Source organism: Gallinula chloropus (genome assembly GCF_964237585.1).
Source record: "Gallinula chloropus genome assembly, chromosome: 2".
In the NCBI taxonomy this organism is placed as follows: Eukaryota; Metazoa; Chordata; class Aves; order Gruiformes; family Rallidae; genus Gallinula; species Gallinula chloropus.
In genome coordinates, this window is record NC_140086.1 from 162,040,072 (window position 1) to 162,062,144 (window position 22,073).

The 22,073-nt window shown below is 46.9% G+C and overlaps 1 protein-coding gene across 1 annotated transcript in view; it reads left to right on the forward strand.

Moving 5' to 3' along the window:
- Positions 1 to 18,056: 18,056 nt before the first annotated feature.
- Positions 18,057 to 22,073, forward strand: part of TMIE (transmembrane inner ear) — a gene marked incomplete at both ends in the record, with an annotated part of 29,468 nt that continues 25,451 nt past the window's right edge. Inside the window, one exon of the mRNA XM_084260708.1 lies at positions 18,057 to 18,152. Within this exon, the coding sequence (XP_084116834.1) occupies positions 18,057 to 18,152 (96 nt within the window). The remainder of the gene's footprint in view (positions 18,153 to 22,073) is intronic.

Below are 22,073 nucleotides of genomic sequence, written 5' to 3' on the forward strand. Positions count from 1 at the left end.
TTCCCCATGTTGGTGTGGAACTTCCTGTGCTCCAACTTGCAGCCATTGCCCCTTGTCCTGTCCCCACAGACACTGAAAAGGGGCTGCCCATTTCCCCCTGCATCCCATACTTCAGATATTGATAAACATTAATAAGGTCCCCCTTTAGTCTTCTCTCCAGGCTGAACAGCCCCAGCTCCCTCAGCCTTTCCTCCCAGGGGAGATGCTCCAGGCCCTTCAGCATCTCTGTCCCTCCTCTGGACTCTCTCCAGGAGATCCCTGGCTGGTTGATCCCAGGACGCCCAGAACTGGACACAACACTCCAGGTGGGGCCTGACCAGGGCATGGGAGCCTTCAACACACTGGGGACATCTTTCCCTCCAGCCTTTAGGACCGGCTTAAGTTTGGGCTGGATATGGAAGGTGAGAAACAGCATGATCCATCACTTACACAGGCAGTTAGTATTTGCTTAGCATAAAGACTGATAGAGGGTAAGCATCAGTTGTGATGTGCTGTCCAGGATATTTCTGCAATAGACAGGACAGTGATGAGGACACAGATGTTTCAAGAGCATCTACGGCTGCTTCTCACCTTGTAAAGGTAGTACTGCAACTGCTGCCCCATCCTGCTTTGACTGGGGAGGGAATAGGAGGAAAAAACATACCCAAAGACGTACTTTGCATATAGGAAAGTTTTAGTCCTAAATCATCCTAGAGACAAAGACCTCTCTTTTGATCATTGGTTTTAAAACTTGAAGCAAAAAAAGGCAAGTGTCACAGAATCACTAGGTTGGAGAAGACCTAGTAGTCCCAAGAGACCTTCAACTGTAAAAACACAACACAACAGCAGGATATATTAAGGACATATTGACAGATGGAGCTTTTCTGCTCCATCCAAAAGTAGGGGGAGAGAAGGATGTCTATGCCTGGAGTTTTGTCAGAACTAAGCTGCTTCTAACAGGTTTTTGTGTAATGAACACAGTGGTTTTCCATGGAAGCCTTTAGAAATCTCCCCTCTCAGCTCTAAGTCTGTCTCCCACTATCTGACCAGATCATTATTAATGATATTGTCAGTGGCTATCTGCAGCCCCAGATCAGAAAACATAGAGAACGTGATAGAACCTCTAGACAGGAGCTTAGGGAATGCTAATTAGCATTCATTTGTCTACAGACAATGATTTCAGGATGGTTCAGGCTTTGTGTTTTGCTCACCTGCCTGCCCACAATTTTAAGTCTGTTTCCTATGCCTGTATGTGTCACTCTGAGGATACAATCTAAAGCCAGGCTTAACACTGTCACTAGAAACATGCACTCAAGGGATCGGTGCAGAGGGCTCAATGAACATGCTATCTCCAAGAGGTCTACCCTTAAGTGGATTGCACAGCAAATTGCCATTCAACCACCTATGGCAATTAAAAGCATTTACCCCTCTAGAAACACCAAATCAGCTTTAATCAGGAAAACTCTTAAGAGAAGAAGTTCCCCTTGTCCCTCTTGCTTAGGGATTTTAGCCATGAGACCAGAAATCTCCACCAAATCTCACCCCAATTTGTACCTTGTGGAAAAAGCAAACCCAACCAACTCTCTTTTCATAGAATGCTTTGGATTGGAAGGAACCATTAAAGATTGCCTAGTGCAACCTCTTTGCTATGTTCAGGGACATCCTTTGCTAGATCAGGTGCCAAAGCCCCATCCAACCTGGCCTTAAAGTCTTCCAATGATGAGGCATCCACAACTTCTCTGGACAACCTATGCCACTGTCTCCCTACCCTCAGTTACCCCCAAGCACAGTTTCACTGCAACAAGTTGGTTTTTTTTCCATCAAGGACTTTTTGGTTCACTAATTTTAATCATAAACCTATTTTTAGTCTGGGTTCCTCCACTGAAAGTATGTCCTAGGCAAATTCTTGAGTTCTGGAGCCAGTGATGCCAAGTCAACTCTGTTGGCCAGCACATCTTTCTATCACCAGGGCAATACCACCCTGTATTAGAAGAACCAACCATTCTGGAAATAGCTGCTTTATGACTCACCCAGTTACAAGAACATGCTTCACTATACCAGCTCCAAGGGGTTGCTGAAACATGCCCCAGGGTAGCAGCAAACAACCAGCAGCCTCCCATTCTCACAGCGTTGCTCAGTGAAACATCAGCTCCTGCTTACCCCTGGGTAGAAACTGAAGATGGGAGAAAAGAAACCTGTTTCCCCCCCCCCCCAGCAAAGTATAATTCCTCCTAGCATACATCCCAGTGCCACATAGCTTTATTGCCCTTCCCAAAAGCTATTTGAAAAGAAATCAGCATCTTCAGTTACCCTCTCAAGACATCCCTAGAGTTTCATTAGTGAGAAGTAAAAGAGAACTGAATTGAGAGATGGAGGAGGCAAAGCAAACCTAAGATGGCACTAGGCCCACAAGCCCAGCCATCACCAGCTTGGTATTTCTGCTGCCTAGACACATGCAGGCCACAGGACCACAGAATCATAATATGGTTTGGGTTGGAAGGGACCTTAAACACCATCTAGCTCTAACCCCCTGCCATAGCCAGGGACACCTTCGACTAACCCAAGGTGCCCAAAGCCTCATCCAACCCGGCCTTGAACCCTGCCAGAGGTCCAGAGGCAGCTACAACTTCTCTGAGCACCCTGTGCTAGGGTCTCACCACCCTCATAGGTGATCTAAATCTCCCCTCCTTCAGCTTCAGGCCATTCCCCCTTGTCCTATCACTCCCTGCCCTTGCCAGCAGTCCTTTTCCAGCTTTCCTCAAGCCCCTTAAGTACTGGAAGGCTTCTGTAAGGTCCCTCCAGACCCTTCTCTACAATGAACAACCCCAAGCATCCAAGGCTGTGGCAGGGAAAAGGGCAACCATAGCTGCTTGGACCTTATTGGATCTATTGTGCTTTAGCCAGCTAAGGGTCTGACACAGCACCCACCCCAGTGTGTGTACTCAGCTGGAGTACTCAGATTTGCTCACTCAGGGGACTCTACTGTAGAGACAGATGTCTGATCCAAGTACATACTCTAACTCCTGTGCCCTGCAAGCCCAGAAGCCCAGTATTTGTGCATGCCATTGGGAAAGTATGCATGGAAACAGGAGCTAAGTGCAATCATTCATATCTCATGCAAAAGAAGTTTCACAACCTTCTTGATAGTCAAATTTGTCCTGGTTCTTTTCACTGAAGCAACACAAGCATTTTCCCTAAAGGGTAAGAGAGGCATGCAAGGGAGGAGTGATTAGAAAACAAGGCACAAGAAACTGGGACCAGCAATGGGGACAGGTGTGTTTTCTGCATCCCAGCAGCCACTCAGCAGTAAGTTGGTACAGAACTCAAAGACTTTTTGAAGGTTCTCCACGCTCCTGCCAGGATGCACAGAAGAATTCAGGTAACAAGCACTGCAAACTGTATCTGCATCAGTATTTGTGTCCATGAAGTGAGATGACAACCAGACAAGAACAAGGACAGACCACAGTACAAGACTGTCCAGGAGCAGGATGGGCAGAGAATGAGTGTAAGAAGAGGAGGCATGGAAAAAGTTAGTATCATGTACTCAACATCTTTGCTTATCACACCCATTTCCTTATGTAGGAAAGCTCTGCACAGAGTTAAACTGACTCTTTCTACCATCTCCAGTCTCAGTGTCTACTAGTGAGAACACTCAGATGCAAACTAAATGTCACTATACTGACCCCACACAGGCTCTCAGCTTGGAGAGCTGAGAGTTGATCCCTGAAGTGTGCACAGTCAAGACCTTTTGGTCTTAGTTGAACAGCCAGATGACCTAAATACCATTTCCCTAGTTGTTTACATGACCTTTGGCAAGTCCACCCCACCTGGGCTCTCCTCTGTTAGACAATAGTTGGTCTTCATACTGTCTCTAATTACATGTCCACACAGTGCTGGGTCTATGGCAGACACAGTTCTTAGCAGCTGTATTGCTAAATGTCTACAGCCAGTTGGGACTCACTGCATCTTCTTTAACTGGTAGAAGTGCAAGGTCATCCAGAACACATTGAAAAGACCCTGGCCAGACCATAGCTGTTGGTTGGCTGATGGCCTTCATCAGGTTCTCTTTAGAGAAAAGAAGAGCTGGAAAAAGAGCAAAACCAATCAGAAACACAATGGTCATGAGCCTGTCTTTATCCATGGACCAAAAAATACCCAAGAGTAACATGTCCCCTTGTGCCTGTTAGTCAAGCTGCACCAGTTTCTTAGCCCATTGGACAAACTCCAGCTGCAACAAGGTGGTGCTGAAACCATGCACTGTAAGCTGCACCAACTGGTCCCATTGTCTTCCTGTCCCAAACACCACAGATTAGGCTGCCAAAGCAGGAGAACTAGATGGTTGTGGTGAGGATGGTCAGTATTTCAGGATGTGCCTCCTTCGTGTGACCTGTAGTACTTGCCTCTATCCCTGAGGGCAGAAAAGCCAGTCAGGATGCCCATCCTTCTGGGCCACAGTGCCCTCCAAAGGTGAGGGTGTTACACTGCTCTTGGAACTCTGAAAAGCCCAGATGATTTATCAACATTTTGGGAAGATACCAGGCACCTCTGCTCACTGGGGACACCATACCACATGGTGTTACACAACTGATGTGCCTGCTGCTCACCAAAGCAATTCTAATTCTTACTCCATAGGAGTAAACAAATAGAAATACCAGTCCTTAGACCAGCTACTTTTGCCAGTGACAGCTGGCCAGTCCAAGAGAGACATAGGGGCTCTTCTTGGAGGATTACTTCTCTGTAACAGACAGAAACAAGAAAGCCTTTTTTAAATAAACCATGATGCCCACTTAGTTAACAAGAATGAAACATGACTCATGAATCCAAACTATTTATTGCTCTGTTGTAGCTTGTCTTAAAGGCCTTGCTAAGGAGGAAAACAAACACTAGCCACTGGCAGTCAGTCCTAATTCCATAGGAGCTGCCTTACATGTGGATAGCCAGATGACAGGAAAACAGACCAAAAAAAACCCCACTTTGCTATGTCAACACCAAGCTGGGCTTTTTCAGCTCAGAATAGCTTCTTATCTGCAGTCACCTGAAGCCAGGAACCTCTCCTTAGTTAGTTGGATAAATAAGTCCCCAGAAAAATTGTGCAATGATACAAAAGTATTGTATTGTCCTCTCATTGTAGTGGAATGATTACAGCTCTTCAGGCTCTGAAAGCAACACAAAAATATGCCTCAGTTCGAGCAGAGAAGTGGTACCAGTGGGGTAAGTACTTCATTGTACAAGTCCTTTGGGCTGCAGAACAGCCCAGCTGGGAAAGAGGACAGAGATCTACAGTGACTTTTGCCAGGGCTCTTCCAAATGCTCTAAGCAGAGGGGCACAGCCCCTGCTGCCATGCTGAGGTCTTGTTCCTGCTCCTTGGCAAACTATGTCAGAGGCACTCAGGTGGTGGATTAAAGAACCCAACAGCCAGAAACTTCTGGCACCTGGAGACAAAGAGGAGTATGGATGCAGAACTACAGATAGGTTAGAGAGTCACTGAAGGAAGGATGGATAGCAGAAATCAAATAGATTTTCTTTCTTAATGCATGAGACATTTTTGTGGCCATTATGAGTCTCCCTCATCACCCAGATGGATTTTATGGCTACCTCCTGAGAAAGCCACCATTTGGTGTGAGAGGGCTAGGAAAGGCTTTCCTTGGACACAGGCAGAGTGGGAGATGAGGGCCAGCCAGCACATGAGTATCTGAAGAGCAGAGCAAGTCTTGGCCCAGTCTTCACCTCATTCCTATCCCTCCTGGTTCCCAAATCCCCCACTGAGACAGCAGCATAAGCCCAGGGAGCCCATCAGCGACCCACCTTTTCTGTAAGAGCAATGTAAGAGCAAGAGTAATGACAACCCACTGCATCACTGACCCTGGAGACAGGGCAAACCATAAGGAAGTGACCTTCCTTCTGTGGCCCTCTCCTTGCCTTTGACTGACCTTCCCACGGCACCACGGTCACCGTATCCAACCTCTTCCTTCAGCGGCTAAATGGGGACAGCAAGGCCCTGTCCCACTGGGCTGGAAGCCACCTGCAAGCACCAGGCAAGTCGGCTACATAACAAGTCCAACTGCCTGGAGACACAGTGCTGGAGAAACAAAGCCACCTTGTCCCACAGCGTTGTGGTGAATCACACCATTATATCCCACTCCCGGGGCACACGCCCTCCCAGCACCAGGAGGGATTTTGTGAGTATTTGCCTTGATGCAGCTAGGAAGTGGGCAGCATTCCTGTCTTATGGAGGCAGCAGTGGAAGGATTTTACTGAACTCACAGCCTCCCCAAACTGTCTTGTGTCTTAAACACGGAGGGATCGTTTCCTAACCCTACCCAAGCAATAAACTTTGGAGAGAGACACTATCACGCGCTGAACCTCACCCTGTTCCTGAAACTGCAACCCCCTGATCTTCCTCACAGCACAGAGCCAAAATCTTCTGCAACAGGACCACAATCTCCCCCACAAAACCACTTCACCCACAGTTTGGTAGCACCTCCTAGCAGCCAACCACCACCTGAGCAAAAAAGCCTGTCTTACCACGGGGTCGAGCCGTCAGCCAGGATACGTAGCCATGGGAATGGAAAGAGGAGCTGGTGATGAGAGCTGGTTGCTCTAACTTCTCAGCTGCTTTATTTACTCACTTTAAGGGGAGGGGAAAAAAAGAAAGAAAGAAAAAAAAAAAAGGAGGAAAAAAAAAATCAAGGAAGTAATGTGCCTCTCCCAAGGTGCACTGCAGAACATTCTTGGTAGACATGGAAACGCCTGGCAGGCTGCCATGGCTTGGCCAGCCTCCACATAAACATTTCAGCAAGCAACTCAATACTTGAATGGCTTTTAGAGAATTTAAAGGGAAATGGCAGCCACAGACAGGCGATGTGGCTGCCACTCCCTGTAGGGAAGCGTTAAGGGTGCTCCTGGGTTTGCCTTCAGCTCTTTGGGGAAGCTTGTCCTGCTTCCGCGGTAGCGCAGGGAAAGCAAGTCCTGACTGAGCCAGCTGAACACAAATGCACTTCTGCAAAGAAAGTTTCCTGGCCACAGCCTGCAGGGACTGAGGGCAACCTCCAAATATCTAAAAGGGACCTGCAGAGATGAAGGGGGGAAACATTTCATGCTGCTCTGGGGATTAAACTGCAGCTAATGGCATTTCAGAAGATCTGTCCCCCACTTCTGGCTTCTCCTCTCTCCTGGCTCCCAGCTTCCTCCTCCTGCCATGGGGCTGCCTCCTCTTTGCTCATGGTTTGGCCAACAAGTGATGGGGAACTTGGTCTTCCAGGAAATCTCCGAACACCCAGGAGAAGCAAGAAGGCACATGGGCTTGGGACCTTGCTGCTTACAGGGGAAGAGCAAGGACAGCCGAGAAAGCCTGGAACTGATTTCTGAGGGACATGGGGACCCCCAGGGTAGTCGAGCAGAAACAGTCCCACACTTGGGCATGAAAGGAAACCCTCCACCTTCCCCTGAATCCATTCTTCCCACTCATTCAGGAATATGCATCCTGCATGGCAAAGGGGGCCTTTCCCTCTAAACTCTGTATCGCTGCACAATGCCCATCCCTGCGGCTTCAAGGTGGTTTGAAGCACGTGGAGGAAAGGAATTGATGTGCACCCAGTAGAATAAGCAGCAGAACAGAGCTGACACACACACAAAAGTCACCACTGGTCCAGTCTCAGATTTCCATCAACAGGACAAAGAGTTGTGTGACATGTAAGCAAGCACAAGCACACACAGGTCACACAGCTTCCCTCTTCTGGAGCTTCCTTGCAAAAGCCTGTTGTATTAGAATCCCAGCTACTTGGCAGGGATGCAGGGGGCAATAGCCAGCCCCTTTTCAATGGTCTGTGGAGACAGGACAAGGGGCAACGGCTGCAAGTTGGAGCATAGGAAGTTCCACACCAACATGCACAAGAACTTTTACACAGTGAGGGTGACAGAGCCCTGGGACAGGCTGCCCAGGAACGTTGTGGAATCTCCATCCCTGGAGACATTCAAGACACATCTGGACACCTATCTGTGCAATATGAGCCTTCTTTGGCAGGAGGATTCAACATGGGACCCAATGATCTCTGGAAGTGCCTTCCAACCCCTATGATACTATGATTAATAAAGCAAGGAGGCTCAACTTCCCCACTCTCTTCTTGCATGCTCAGTGCATTTCCTGGAAGACCAGACCTCAAGTCCCCCATGACTCTTCACCCCAAAATGCAGAGAAGGAAGCCTGAGGAGAGGGGAGAAGATAAAGCAGACAAAAGCCACATCCCCTTTCAGCAGTTTCACCGCTGGGACTCTTGCTGCCATGCTGAGCAGACACCCACAGCTCAGGACCACGACGTTCTCCTGGCTATCAACACCACCAGCACCACAGTGACTGGCAAGGCGACAAGTTGAGCGTGGTCCATGTTTCATTTATTTCCCAAGAGGATGCAGAAGGCACAAGCTATAAATAGCAAGCTGACAACATTAACAGCGCCTGTGGTTTCACTAAGAGATTGGTGGTCATCCACTAACGGGTGAGTACGTAAAAGCATGTGCAATCTGGGCTATGAGTAACCTTATCTGGTGAGGGGTCATTGCTGGTAGGACTGTATATGGGAAAAGGCAGCTATTTCCCCCTCTCTCTACAGAGCCTGCTTCCTCACTGTTGCTAAATTCAGAAGTTTTGCAACACTTTTTTTTTTGCCTCTCTAAAATATCCAGCTGGAGGGGTCAGGTCACCAAATGAAAAGTAGAAGTTTGGTTCTGAAGTGTTTGTTTGGTCTTCTCCTCCTAAAAGGAAAAAAAAACAAACAACAAAAGCAACAGCAACAAACCAAAACACAAACCACAAAACCCCAGAAACCTCTGAAAGATTAAATAAATAAGAGGGCAACATGAAATCTTACAATTTAAAATCCTAGCAAGAGATTCTGCTCTGATCAGCTCCAGCTATTTTTCAAGTTGCCCCTAGGAAAGAAGCTGAAATGAATTTATGAAGTGCTGAAAGGGCTGGAGACTGCAGAAATCCATGTTTCCCCCCCCCTTCCAAAACAAAGGGAAGCATTCTGCTTCAGTGACCCATATATAGTGTAAGAAATCTGGAGGTTGGGAGGAGAAAGAAAGAAAGATCAGGTTGGTTTGTGCTATTTTTGCACAGCTCTTGGCATGAATGTTTTCCAGCAGTGGTTTGATGCCATAGCAGACCTGGTTCATGAGCACACAGGGAAGTGAGCTCCCCATCAGCTACAGAAGAGTCCCAGTCTGACTTGCTCAATGTATTAAGAAAAAAAATAAACTCTACACTCACAAAACCTCCACACCTCTTGATAAGCCCCAAATAAAAGGAAAGGAGCAGTGTTGAACTCCCAATGCATGGGCAAAGCACTAATAATAAACCACACTCTGGAAATAGCATCCTGGAGGGTTAGTGCCTGTGTCTGACCCAGTGTATTTCCCCAGACTCCTCTTCAGCAGGGTAGTCCTAGTGCTCAGACAGTGTTTTCACAGAATCATAGGGGTTGGAAAGGACCTCCAGAGATCATCAGGTCCAACCCCCCTGCCAAAACAGCTCCCCAGCTCATATTGCACAGGTTGGCATCCAGAAGGGTCTTGAATATCTCCAGAGATGGAGACTCCACACCCCCCTGGGCAGCCTGTCCCAGGGCTCCCTCACCCTCACTGGGTAAAGGTTCTTCCACATGTTGGTGTGGAACTTCCTGTGCTCCAACTTGCAGCCATTGCCCCTTGTCCTGTCCCCACAGACACTGAAAAGGGGCTGCCCATTTCCCCTGCATCCCATACTTAAGATATTTATAAACATTAATAAGGTCCCCCCTTAGTCTTCTTTTCTCCAGGCTGAACAGCCCCAGCTCCCTCAGCCTTTCCTCCCAGGGGAGATGCTCCAGGCCCTTCAGCATCTCTGTCCCTCCTCTGGACTGTCTCCAGGATATCCCTGGCTTTTTTATCCCAGGGAGCCCAGCACTGGACACAACACTCCAGGTGGGGCCTGACCAGGGCAGAGTAGAGGGGGAGGATCCCCTCCTTCAACCTGCTGGCCACATCCTCTCGATGCCTTTTCTAGAAGGCAGCCCAGTTTGCCATGGATTTATGCCCTGTGGTTGCATTCACTGGTGTCTAGGAAGATGCAGGTTGAAACCAAAGCTGCCCCACAGCTCGGCTGGTCACAGCATCTCTGCCCAGCATGGATACTCTGCCACTGATATTATCCTTCTTCCTTCTGTGGGCAATACATATCATATAATCTTTTTTAAAACTTAAATTTGTTGATTTTAGCTAAATTAAAACTTCCACAAAGTTTTAGAAGTTCAGAGGAGAGAAGGTAGGTAGGGGGGAAGGTAGGAGGAGAGCAGCAAGCAAAGTATCACCACCAAAAGCCCATTTCCTTAAGAAATCACACAGAAAAACTTCAAACCAGAGCAGCAAACTGCTGCTTGGGATCTCAGAGCCCCAAACTGGATTTTCATCAGGGAAAGGAGGATCAAACTGCACAAGTCCTGAGGCAGATGCATAATTCCCTGCCTCGCTGCTGCCACCATCTGTTATCTGCCGATGACACCTCACAACTCAGCATCCTCTGCACACAATTCCTATACCAGTTTTCCAAGCAAGCCCTTTCCCATCGCCTCATGCTTGGAAAGCCAACAACTAACAACCACCACACGAGTCTGCAGGAGCACAAGCACAGCAGAGAATCAGAACAGCTGCTTTTCATCCAAAGGGATGCACAGGATGGCATCATTCCACTCTAATCCTCACCATCTAATCAGGAATGCAAACCTTAAAGCTCACCTGCCTATTGCAGCTTGTAAAATATTCATTTGCTATGGAGCTTATTGTCCTTGAAGTTGCCTTCATGTCACTAGAAGTGCTCTAGCAGAAGCTACTGCATCCTCCCAGATCTCACTGCTTACCTCCTGACCTAAAATCCTAGGGCTTTTCCCCATAAAGACCACCACAAGAAACAATGAGAATAGAGTAAACTCAGTTCATCCAGTGACTCTCCTCCTGATTTTCTTTGTTTCACTCCATGATGGAAGGTTTTGCTTGCTCTCCTTGGTGGAAGGACAGTCCAGCTGAGAGTCTCATGCTCTCTCAAGCTGTGCTTTCCTTTCCCTACCCATCTGATTCAGGTAATTGCCTTGAGCTGAGCTGGAGATGGTGGCCCTGCAGTTTTAGCTTCTACAACCTGCTATTCACATGCTTTTCCCAGTTGCCTTCAGCTCCCTTCAGAGCCCAAGCTCAGGTGACATTTCAGACTGTAGCAACACATCCACCAGCCCCTTCAGGGGTAAAAGATGCTTTTAAAATCCCAAGATGTCAAATATTAATCTCTAGTAATGCTGGACTTTGCTAGCAATAGAGTAGCTATGATGCTGCTGATGCATCAGCTTGGCATACAGCCCTTTTTCATTAAGGGAAGAGAATTCTCTCAACAGTCCAGGAGAAAAACAAGAACAAGAGAGCTGGAATCAGTCAGGCAGCTGGTTAAAAAAAAAAAAGAGAAAGAAAAAAAAAGCAAAGCCAGGGTCTCAATGAGTGCATCTCCTTCCTCTACAGGAGCAGCCAGAGCTGTGAATCCTACTTTGCTCCCTGCATCACCCCCCCCCTCCTTCATGAAGCCCAGCTTGAGGAGCAGCAGAGCACTCTGTAAGTGACACCAGTCTAATTAATTAATGACTCCCCAGCGTCAGCCCTGTGACTGCTGGGTTAGAAAGGAAAGCAGTAAAGAAGGGCCAGGACAGCATGAGACTGCTTCTGGTAAATGCTGACCGCTGCTGAGAGCTGGCTGGGTTATTCATAACCTGCTCTGTGCAGGGCTACAGCACACAAGTCAGAAATCTGCTGGGCAGAGAAGATGGCGTGGGATCCACCCTTGCAGCATCCTCTCTCCTGGGCAAGGTCTTCCTCCCTCTTCTTGTCCTGCTCAAAAGCTGCCATGGCACAGTTAATCGAGGTAAGGAGCGACTTGTGTTACAAGCTGGGGTGGGGGGGGTCAGGGGGTGTCCAGAAATCATGGGTTGGGGTGGGTTTTTTTAACCATGTTTACCCAAGGAGGACAGGTGGGGTAGGCAGCAGGGAATTTAAGGTGGCTCCAAAGAGTTAGAGGCTTCTTTGGGAGATGCTTGTTGCTTTCTGCAGGCCCAGCACTAGAAGGAAGGTGTTTTGACAATGTAGTTGCTGCTGAGGAGAGTCAGCACTTCAAGGCAGCTTTAAGCCCCAAAAAAGGACTTGGGACAATGCAAGGGGCTAAAGTCACAGTGTGGCATTTTTCTAGCCCAGAACTCTGTGTCCAACAAGTGCCCAACATCAGAGGCTCAGGGAAAGAAGGACCAGGCATGACCCAGGCAATCCTGTCCCTGGATATACCTGCCCACATTGAATTTTCAGGCTGCAATTTTCCTCTCCTCCCTTCCCTCATTTCCCCTAGTCCAGCAAAACAAACCATTCATTTTTGAGGTGTCATTCCTCACCCACAGCTCAGTTTCAGAGCTTTCCCCTGAAGACAACTACTTGTTCCCATGGCCTTGGATCCCCACGACAAGGCTGGGATGAACCAGGAGGGAAGAGCAGCCCCACAGGACTGTGCCCTAGCAACACTTAGTGCCAGCAGTTTCAAAAGTGAGAATCCTATCTGGTAGGACAGCCCCCCACAAGATTTACAGCTGCCAAAAACTTGGCAGCCCACCTGTTTTTAACCTCTTTGTCACTTTTTCTAAGGCCTGAGCCACACTGGGGCTCTGACCCTGGACCACCACAGCACCAGCAAACAGTGTGTTGGTTAGCAGAGCTTGCTTTGCTGAGATTTCTGGGGTTGGCTACACTGCTTGAGAAACACATTGTGCAGGCATAGTGAAGGGCTCTGGTGGGCTAGAATAAGAACATGTATATTTTTGGAGCATTTTGAAGCTTTGCATCCTTGGCTACCCTGCCCCTCACCTGGCCTGGCTTCAAGCCAGGTCTGATCTCTGCAGCCTCTGGGCTGCAGATTTTAGCAGCTCATCACCAACACATCACAGACAATGACAACCCTGCTGAGTTCATATCCCAACCCCATGGTCCATCTTCTGCCTGACCCTCCAGTGTCTCATTTTAAAGCTATTGAATTCAAGATTTTCAAATGGATCTACCAACTTATCCTACCTGACCCCAAATTTAACATCCCCAGCAAGGCAAATAGAATCATTGAATCATACACTGGTCTGGGTTGGAAGGGACCCCAAGGATCATAGAGCTCCAACCCTCCTGCCACAGGCAGGGCCACCAACCTCCAGGCCTGGAGCTACACAAGGTTGCCCAGGGCCCCAGCCAACCTGGCCTTGAACACCCCCAAGGACAGGGCACCCACCCCCTCTCTGGGCAGCCCCTTCCAGCCCCTCACCACTCTGTGTAAAAAACTTCCCCCTAATAGCTCATCTAAATCTTCCTTCCTTTAGCTTTAATCCATCCCCCTTGTCCTGCCATTATCTGCCCTTTTAAAAAGTTGATTAAATCTCCTTTACAAGCTCATACATCCTCTGCTGTAGCCACTTTTCAGGTTTTATCAAGTTCTTGAGCCTGCAGCAGCTCTCAAGGTGACAAGTGAGGCAGAACTTCCCCTTACAGTGCACATTTCACAAAGCACACTTCGCTGAAGCCAAGGCAACCTGCAGACACAGCATCCACCCAACCGGGAAGATGCTGCCATGAAGAGAGGCTGAGGGAGCTGGGCTGGGTCAGCCTGGAGAAGAGAAGGCTGTGGGGGGACCTGACTGCAGCCTCCCTGTCCCTGAAGGGACCCCAGGAACAGGAGGGGAATCAGCTCTTGGGAAGGGCAGAGACTGGCAGGACAAGGGGCTGGAGTGAAGCTGGAGGAGGGAAGGGGGAGAGGAGAGACTGGGGGGAAGTTCTGTGCAGAGAGAGTGGTGAGGGGCTGGAAGGGGCTGCCCAGAGAGGGGGTGGGTGCCCCGTCCCTGGAGGTGTTCAAGGCCAGGTTGGCTGGGGCCCTGGGCAACCTTGTGTAGCTCCAGGCCTGGAGGTTGGTGGCCCTGCCTGTGGCAGGGGGTTGGAGCTCTGGAATCCTTGGGGTCCCTTCCAACCCATGCCATTCTATGATTAGGCTTCACAGATCCATACTTTACAGGAATTGTCCTCACACCAAAGCAAAAACAAAGATAAATGGCAAAACTACAAAAATTGTTTTAAAATCACACCTGTTTATGGCCTGTTTTCCATATACCAGGCTGTCCTGAAAACTTGTCTACTGCTTATAGCACATCAGAGGGAGCAAATCCCACCTGGACACATAAAATACATAGCAGATTAGATACCAGTTATCCAAAAACGAGATTAGAAGAACAGTCAATTTCTTTATTTCTAAAAGGAGATGAATTGCAGGCTGCCCTGAAGCTCTGAAGGACTTTTTTTTTTTTACTTCAAATAATTATACAATGCAGCTATCCCAAATAATTCAATTTATGCTAAGCCAGCCTAAGCAAACAGAGAGAAGGTCAAAGGGGGTGGACAGGAGAACACATCAGTGAGCTAAAAACAAGCCCAAAAAACCCCACACCCCAAACAAAACCCAATGAAATTAAAAACAAACAGCAAGGAGGAGTAAGGAAACAAGAAGATGCATTTGTTTTATGGTGTTCAAATGTTTTCAGATGTACAGATTCATGTGCACTTTCCACTTGGGAGCAAGAGGCAATAGAAGCTCCTGCATATTGAGTCTAATCACATTGATAAAAAGCTTTCCTCTTTCCTAGGCCTTCTGGAAGAATTCTCAGTCCCACAGGATGAAAAATAACTGTCCAGGGATTAGCAAAATACCCTGGCACTGGGTGAATTTGGAAATAGTTCCATGGGCTGCCTGGGGCATTGCCCAGGAGCCCTTCTGTAAGGTGCTTTGCAAAGACATCCTGCACTTCACCTGGAGATGCAGGCTCTTCCCTTTGGAAGTCCCTTACTCCAGTTTGAATGTAGTTTGTATAGGTTTGGGTAGATACACACCCACGTAGCTCTACCTAGGTACCCCTTAGTGCCTCCACATCCCAACCTTTAAAATACATTCACGTGCTCAGACATTGGTAGGAGCTAGATAAACACCTAGGATAGTGGGGAAAGGCTCTCTTGCAGCATCACACCAATGCTCTAGTGTAAAGATGACTGAAAAATAAGAGAGAGGGGCTGTGGTTTCCCCCCACATCCCTGTTTTGCATGGGGCTGCTCAGATAGTGCATTCACCTCCCATAAAATAATACCCTTTACATGAAAGGCATAATAGCACCAGCCCATTACTTAGCTTTCCACCTTCCCTGTGATTTCTCCAGGAGCCCCAGATGGGACAAAACATGCATTTCAAGAAGCAGGTAGCTTACATTGTGAAAGGAGGGATGAGGGTATAGCACAGCTCATGCTACTGCTGCTGCTTTTGCCCATTGCACCTTTGCCATGCCCAAGGCATGCTTTGGAAAAAGAATTAGGGCAGGTTAGAGAGGGAAAACATCAACATTTCCAGCACCTCCAAAGCAGAAATTTCCTCTTGTACATACCAACATAAATCCCATCACTTCTCAGACTCACCTCTCCTTTGGCCCAGGACTGAAAATTAGCACTATATTGGTGTTTGAATATTTGTAATCAGCTTAAGAAACAGTCTACTCTGCATCATAAGAGGAAAACTGTCAGGACTTTGCTTTGGGAAAGCACAGGGAAGTCTCTATGCTTATTTCAGCAACTTTATTGATGCCAAGGGCTGATAAACCAGCTAGAACAGACCATATTTTCTTAGTCTTCCCCATATGGTTCATCACTGAGTTCCTTATTGACATCATTACCTTCTCATTCCTACATCAAGGCTTTTCCCAGCCCTTCTTTACCCACTTTTTCTCCTTTTTAATAATTTTTAGGTACTTGCAGTAAGACAGAAAAGGCAGGAATCAAGCTAGATAAAGATAAATGCAAAAAATAAATAGCTGTCTGAAAACTCCCCATGTTTTATAGGGGAGGTCCACCTTGTTTTGGCAGAGTTTAGGCCTATCAGTCTTACAGGTTATTACAGGATGTAATGCATGCCTCAAAAAAACAACCAGGGGGACCTGATAATCTGCATCACATCAGCTGTTTAAAGGCTTGGACCACGTGTGAAGTTGGACCCTGGGATGGGAGGACAATATCAAGTATTTGGGATGTAGCATCTGGTTTAGTCAATGATCCTCCTATTGAGTTAATTCTGCATCTATCTAATCTTTATTAAGTTCTTCATCTCTGAATTGGAGTTTGGAGCTTCCTACTCAGGGGATTAAACTCTGTCCTAGCAAGTCACATAAAAGAAACTCTTCAGAAGCTTTATCAGACTATAAAGAGGTGCCCCTTCTCTCTACCAACATAGGAATTAATAGAAAGATACTTCTGGTCTCCCATCAATTCTAGCTTGGAGTCCTGGGGAAAGCTACAAAACAGACTTGAGAATAGGGAAGGAAAAAACCCAACTAATATATTTTACTGGTTATGAATAGATTCAGTGGAGGAGAGGGAAGTCCTGATGTAGTAGGATAAGATCACTAGAAGATACACTGAAGGCTATTTAAGAAGAAACAAAGAAAAGGAGAGGTAAATTAAAGGCTTTCAGATGTTTTCCAAGGCCTTCCACTTTGCCATGTGGACAAATAATATATTCAATACACAGGGTGCTAAGTGGAGCTCAGTTTATACTACCCTCAGCTGTGTATTGCTGGGCTCAAGGGACATTGATAGCCTCTGAGTCAATGTTCTGGGGGTGATGTTGTATGAAATAATCTGAAAATGCTCTTTTATGATTGCAGTTTAAATGAAGGCAGGTAAATTTACTGAGTAATTCTAGTGGACTCCTGGGGGTGATTTCCCATGTGGATGCAGAGATTTAGCTCAATAGCTGATGATAAAGTATAAGAAGCAAGAAGAGTAATAGTCCAGAAGGACATACACAAACAGGCTGCCCAGAGAGGTGGCAGATGCCCCATCTCTGGGGCTGTTCAAGGCCAGGTTGGCTGGGTCCCTGGGCAACCTTGTGTAGCTCCAGGCCTGGAGGTTGGTGACCCTGCCTGTGGCAGGGGGTTGGAACTCTGGGATCTGTGGGGTCCCTTCCAACCCAGACCATTCTATGATGATTTAAGAGAGAAGTGTTAGCTTTGAGAACAGCATCTGTAAGGAAGATACCAGTATTTGTATCAGCTGGATTAAAAATATTATAGAAAATTATAAAATCCATTTACTTGAAAATTCCTTGTCATGGTCCATCTGAGGAAGCAGGTTCAAGTAGGGATGGAGACTGTACAAGGTACAAAGCCACTGGACCATCCAAGACCCAAACCCACATAAACATTAAGGAAAAACATAGATATCATCACTGTTTTTTTCAGTGTTGCATCTGGACCCTGCCAGGGTTTCACCACCACTGCAAAGGTTTTTGTTGGCCTCACTAAGTAGGTTTCGCCTACATGAGGATCCACTGTCAGATTGTCCATCTCCTTGTCACTTGGAAGGAGTGGGAGGGACTACTGAGTCCTCCCAAACCATCTATGCCCTTTTGATATGTATAATCAAATGCAATTAGGAATAAATGTTAATTTTCCGAAGCCCAGCCATGCTCTAGGGAAAGCAGCCACACCAGCCAAGCCTAATCCAAAGAGGCATTTTAAAAAAAGCCCTTGAAGAGCATTGCCTTTTATAATTCTTCTTCTCTGCTGCTTACTAAAGTGAATAAAACCCCTCTGTCCAAGCAGCCATCTCCTTTTCCACTGGGCATATTTCTGCTTCCTCCACCACTGACAGCTTCTGCCTGCCTGAAATGAATCAGAAACAAAGAAACCACCGTTTTTCTTTCTTTTTTTTGGCTAGAAGAACTGGTGTCAAACTGTTCTGACCTAAAACATGCAACTTGCCTAGGAATGATTTAATATTTAGGGGCTTTGTAGATGTTTTGCAGGCCTGAGTGTCCAACGTCAGTTTAGAACCAGCTCCTGACAGAGTAGTTTTTCCTCCTCCCAGTCCTTGCTGGGCACTTAGAGAAGCTGCAATGGTGATGCCTGCAGACAAAGCAGAGATCCTTTCTTTGGTGCAACTGAGGCACACTGGGATGGGGAAGACAGGCCTGGGATCCAACAGGCCCGGGATCCAACAGGCCGGGGATCCAACAGGCCGGGGATCCAACAGGCCGGGGATCCAGGTTCAGGTACCAAGTCTTTGGCATAGTCTAGTCCTCACTGGAAGCAAATGGTTTGCCTCCTCCACAGCTAAGTGGACCTGCCATGGCAAGGAATAAGGCAGAAGAGAGGCCAGGGTACAAAGCAGAAGAGAGAACAAGGTACTGTGGACATGGTCCAGCCTTCTCTCCTACTTCAGATCCCCCTTTCCCTCCCACCAAAGCAGCTCTACAGCCACTGGAAAACCAAAGCATGGGGCAGCATCCAGCTCTTTCCCTAGAACATCCCCAAATCCCTCTTTCTCTCTTCCCTGCTGCTACACCAAGATATCAGGCAAAGAACTGGACACTAAGGCTGAGAGTTCCCTGCTCATAATTGGGCATCTAGAAACCAGACACCCAAATCCGAGCGAATCACTGTAGGTTCAGCTAATAATCACTGAAGAGAAATAATTTATTCATCAGATCAGTTTCCTCAATGGGATGAATAACCTATTTAAGAGCTTTTTCCAGTCATAAATACCCTCAGAATAAACACCTGAGGCTTAAGTACTCGTACCACTCACTGTAAAGGAAACACATCTAGCTTTACTTGGGTGCTCACAAGGGAGAGATTTAGCCTGAAGGTTAAGGCACAAAAATACATGCCTACAGATCACAAAGAAGTGATCTGGGTGCTTCAACTTCCATGGGAGATGTAGTCAGTGCAGTCACAGGCTAAGGAGCTATTCCACTGCAACAGACACCCCCAATGAATGGTCCATCCTTGGTCTCAATATTCATTATTAGTACTGGATTGGAGGTGGTTTCACTTCCCTAAACATTGCAGTCTAATCTTATTTTAGATTTTTTAGCTGTTCTCCAGCTGCTACTCTAGAGAGCCCAGGTCTTCCATAAGTATTACATGGAATACTTAACTAGGACCTACATCATTGTTTCCTTAACATTTAAATTTAGCAGCCTAAACTAAGTTTCTCTTTTCTATTACATGATTATACATATTTTCAGCCTAGAGCCTGCATGTTACTCTTTTCCACTACATTTTTTCCCTCCTGGAGCCCCTACCTTTTCCTGTGCTTGTAGGCTGCCCACAAAACTAAGTGGTCACAACACTGTGGTGAGGCTAACCCTAGGTGTGGTCTCCATCATTTTCTCTGCTATTTTTCACCTAGTTGCCTCCACAAGACCTTCCATGCTGAATTATTATCCAGGTGCTGATAATGCTGCTTCTTCCCTGCATTTTCTGTGTTCCCAACATCTTCCTTCATCTGAAGGGGACTCCTCTAAAGCCTGATACCTCTTGCAGAAGTCTGTTTACTGCTTCCCGCCTTCCCTAGTCTTTTCTTTAGTGCAACTGCTTTGCATTGATAAAGCAATGCTGAGGTATTCCACCTCTGTCAAGGTTTCTACAGCAGCACTTAAGAGGAGGATCCTATAATCCATTTCAGAGTAATTAATCCCTGCCATGATCTTGAGATTACTTTTAATTGCTCGTCTCAGCTACTCTAGTCTGTACTGGGAATATTGCTTCTCTTGAACAAGGATAATGCATCAAGTGCTTTGAGATGTCCAGAACAGAGAGACTCAAAGGTTTTGCAGGCAAAAGCAGCAAGCATTTCTGGTTCCACAGCTCTGTGTGTGCTGTTGAAAACCAGGGCCATCACTTCCAAGCCATGGATCTTGTTCCCTCACCTTCAGATCTGCAATTTGCATTCTTTTTCACTTTATTCTGGATTCTTTGAGGACACTCACAGATTATTATTATTATGATTATTGCAGAGTAATTATGAGCTGTAAGAAAAAACAACCTGAAGATCATTAGGTCTGGAGGATGAGATGCACCATGACCAGTCACAAGACAGGAAACCAGGTTCTACAACCCACAAGAGGTTGCTCTCCACACCTACAGACAGGGAATATATACATGAGCACCCACCTCTTCAGAGCACACCCTCAGGAGAAAACACGTTCTTGGAGGCAGAGTAACACTACAGCATCTCTCTTGTCTTGGGACTTTCTGGGACCACTCACACTGAATGTTCCACTGTAGCCAAGAAAGTGTGGAACATTGGTGATGATAACACAAGGGTAGATGGCCTCAAGCTGCCCCAGGGCAGGTTCAGATCAGACATTAAGAAAAAATTCTTCACTGGGTATTGGAACAGGCTGCCCAGGAGTCACCAAGCCTGGATGGATTTAAAAGATGGGTAGATGAGGCGCTCAGGGATATGGTTTAGTAGAGGACAGGTAGAGTTGGCCTCTGATCTCAAAGGTCTTTTCCAACCTAGTGAGTCTGTGATTGTGTTGCTCTGTGGAATACAGCCCTGCAAGTGCCACCGTGAGGCAAGTGGAAGGAAGGACAACTGGCAATGTGCAAGGCTCAACCAAGGAGGCACTGACTTCCAGAGCTGCAGCTCCCCTCCCTGCCCTATTGTTAGGTCCTTCAGGGACTTGTTCATAAGACAATCAACCTTTTTAAAAGGGTAGACAATGCCAGGACAAGGGTGATGGACTAAAGCTGAAGGAGGGAAGGTTTAGATTAGATATTAGGGGGAAGTTCTTTGCAGAGAGAGTGGTGAGGGGCTGGAAGGGGCTGCCCAGAGAGGGGGTGGGTACCCCGTCCCTGGGGGTGTTCCAGGCCAGGTTGGCTGGGGCCCTGGGCAACCTTGTGTAGCTCCAGGCCTGGAGGTTGGTGTCCCTGCCTGTGGCAGGGGGTTGGAGCTCTGGGACCCTTGGGGTTCCTTCCAACCCAGACCATTCTATGATTAGGCTTCACAGATCCATACTTTACAGGAATTGTCCTCACACCAAAGGAAAACCAAAGATAAATGGCAAAACTACAAAAATTGTTTTTAAATTACACCTGCTTATGGCCTTAAACCTCCAGCCATCTACAGAGCTAAAGCTTCACCTCTGCCCCAGTTTCATATAACCTTGGTAGGACTAACACTAGCCATGTCCCTGTCTGCCTCTTTTTCTTTCTTGATGTGTACTTTAGACTTACCTAGATGTGCAAAGTTCCAGCAGAATGCCCCCAATTTCCATTTCTCACCAGTTTTCCTCTTTATATCTGGTCCCCCTTTCCCACTTACCTATTAGAGAGACGTTTGGAAGAAAAGACCCATCCTTTGGAGACCTGACCTTCATAAAGCATCAAAAATCATGCCACCTACTGCAAAGTATCTCATATGAATCAGATTGAGCCTACCCTAGAAGTTAACTCCAGGATGAGTGAGAGGAAAGCTGCATCTAAGGCAGGAATTAAAGTTAGATCTCTGAGGTCAGCACTTCTAATTAGACAAAGTTCTCTTGCCAGCAGGCAGTTTCATGGTTTATTCGTGTGAAGGCAGAAAATGAGGGAAGCCAGGACTTTCCTCCTGGGCTCCTAACACAACTGGATTGTCTCTACACATTTTAAAGTATTCAAGTGATACAAAGGCTCTCAGCAAATACAGGTTATCTGAATTCATCATGACAAACAGCTCTTTGCTTGTTACTGTTATTATATATAGATATATAAGGAAATAGGAACCTTGACCTAAGCTTTAGTCTTGATTCAGATGCAGCCCAAATAGCCATCCCATCTGCAGCTTTGCTTTTTGGACAGCTAGAGAACAAACTGAGGGAGAATTACTTTCTGCACATTGTACTACCCTTTAAGGGTTCATCAACTCCTCATTCCTCAATGAGAACACTTGATTTCAATCCCATTATTTCTCAGCTTATGAGTTCCAGGATCCATCCCTGTGTCAAATCCACGTGGCATTTCCCTTCAAATTATCTCAAAGCCAAAAGTAGGGAGGCAGCAATAACTCTATGACCAGTGGGGAAACTGAGGCACTCACAACACGAGGCAAACAGTGCAAGGTACAGATATAAAGCCTTCTGATTTTGTTCCATGCCTACAGACAACAAAGTCAGTGCTGTGAAATTGCTGTGAAGTCTTGTGCC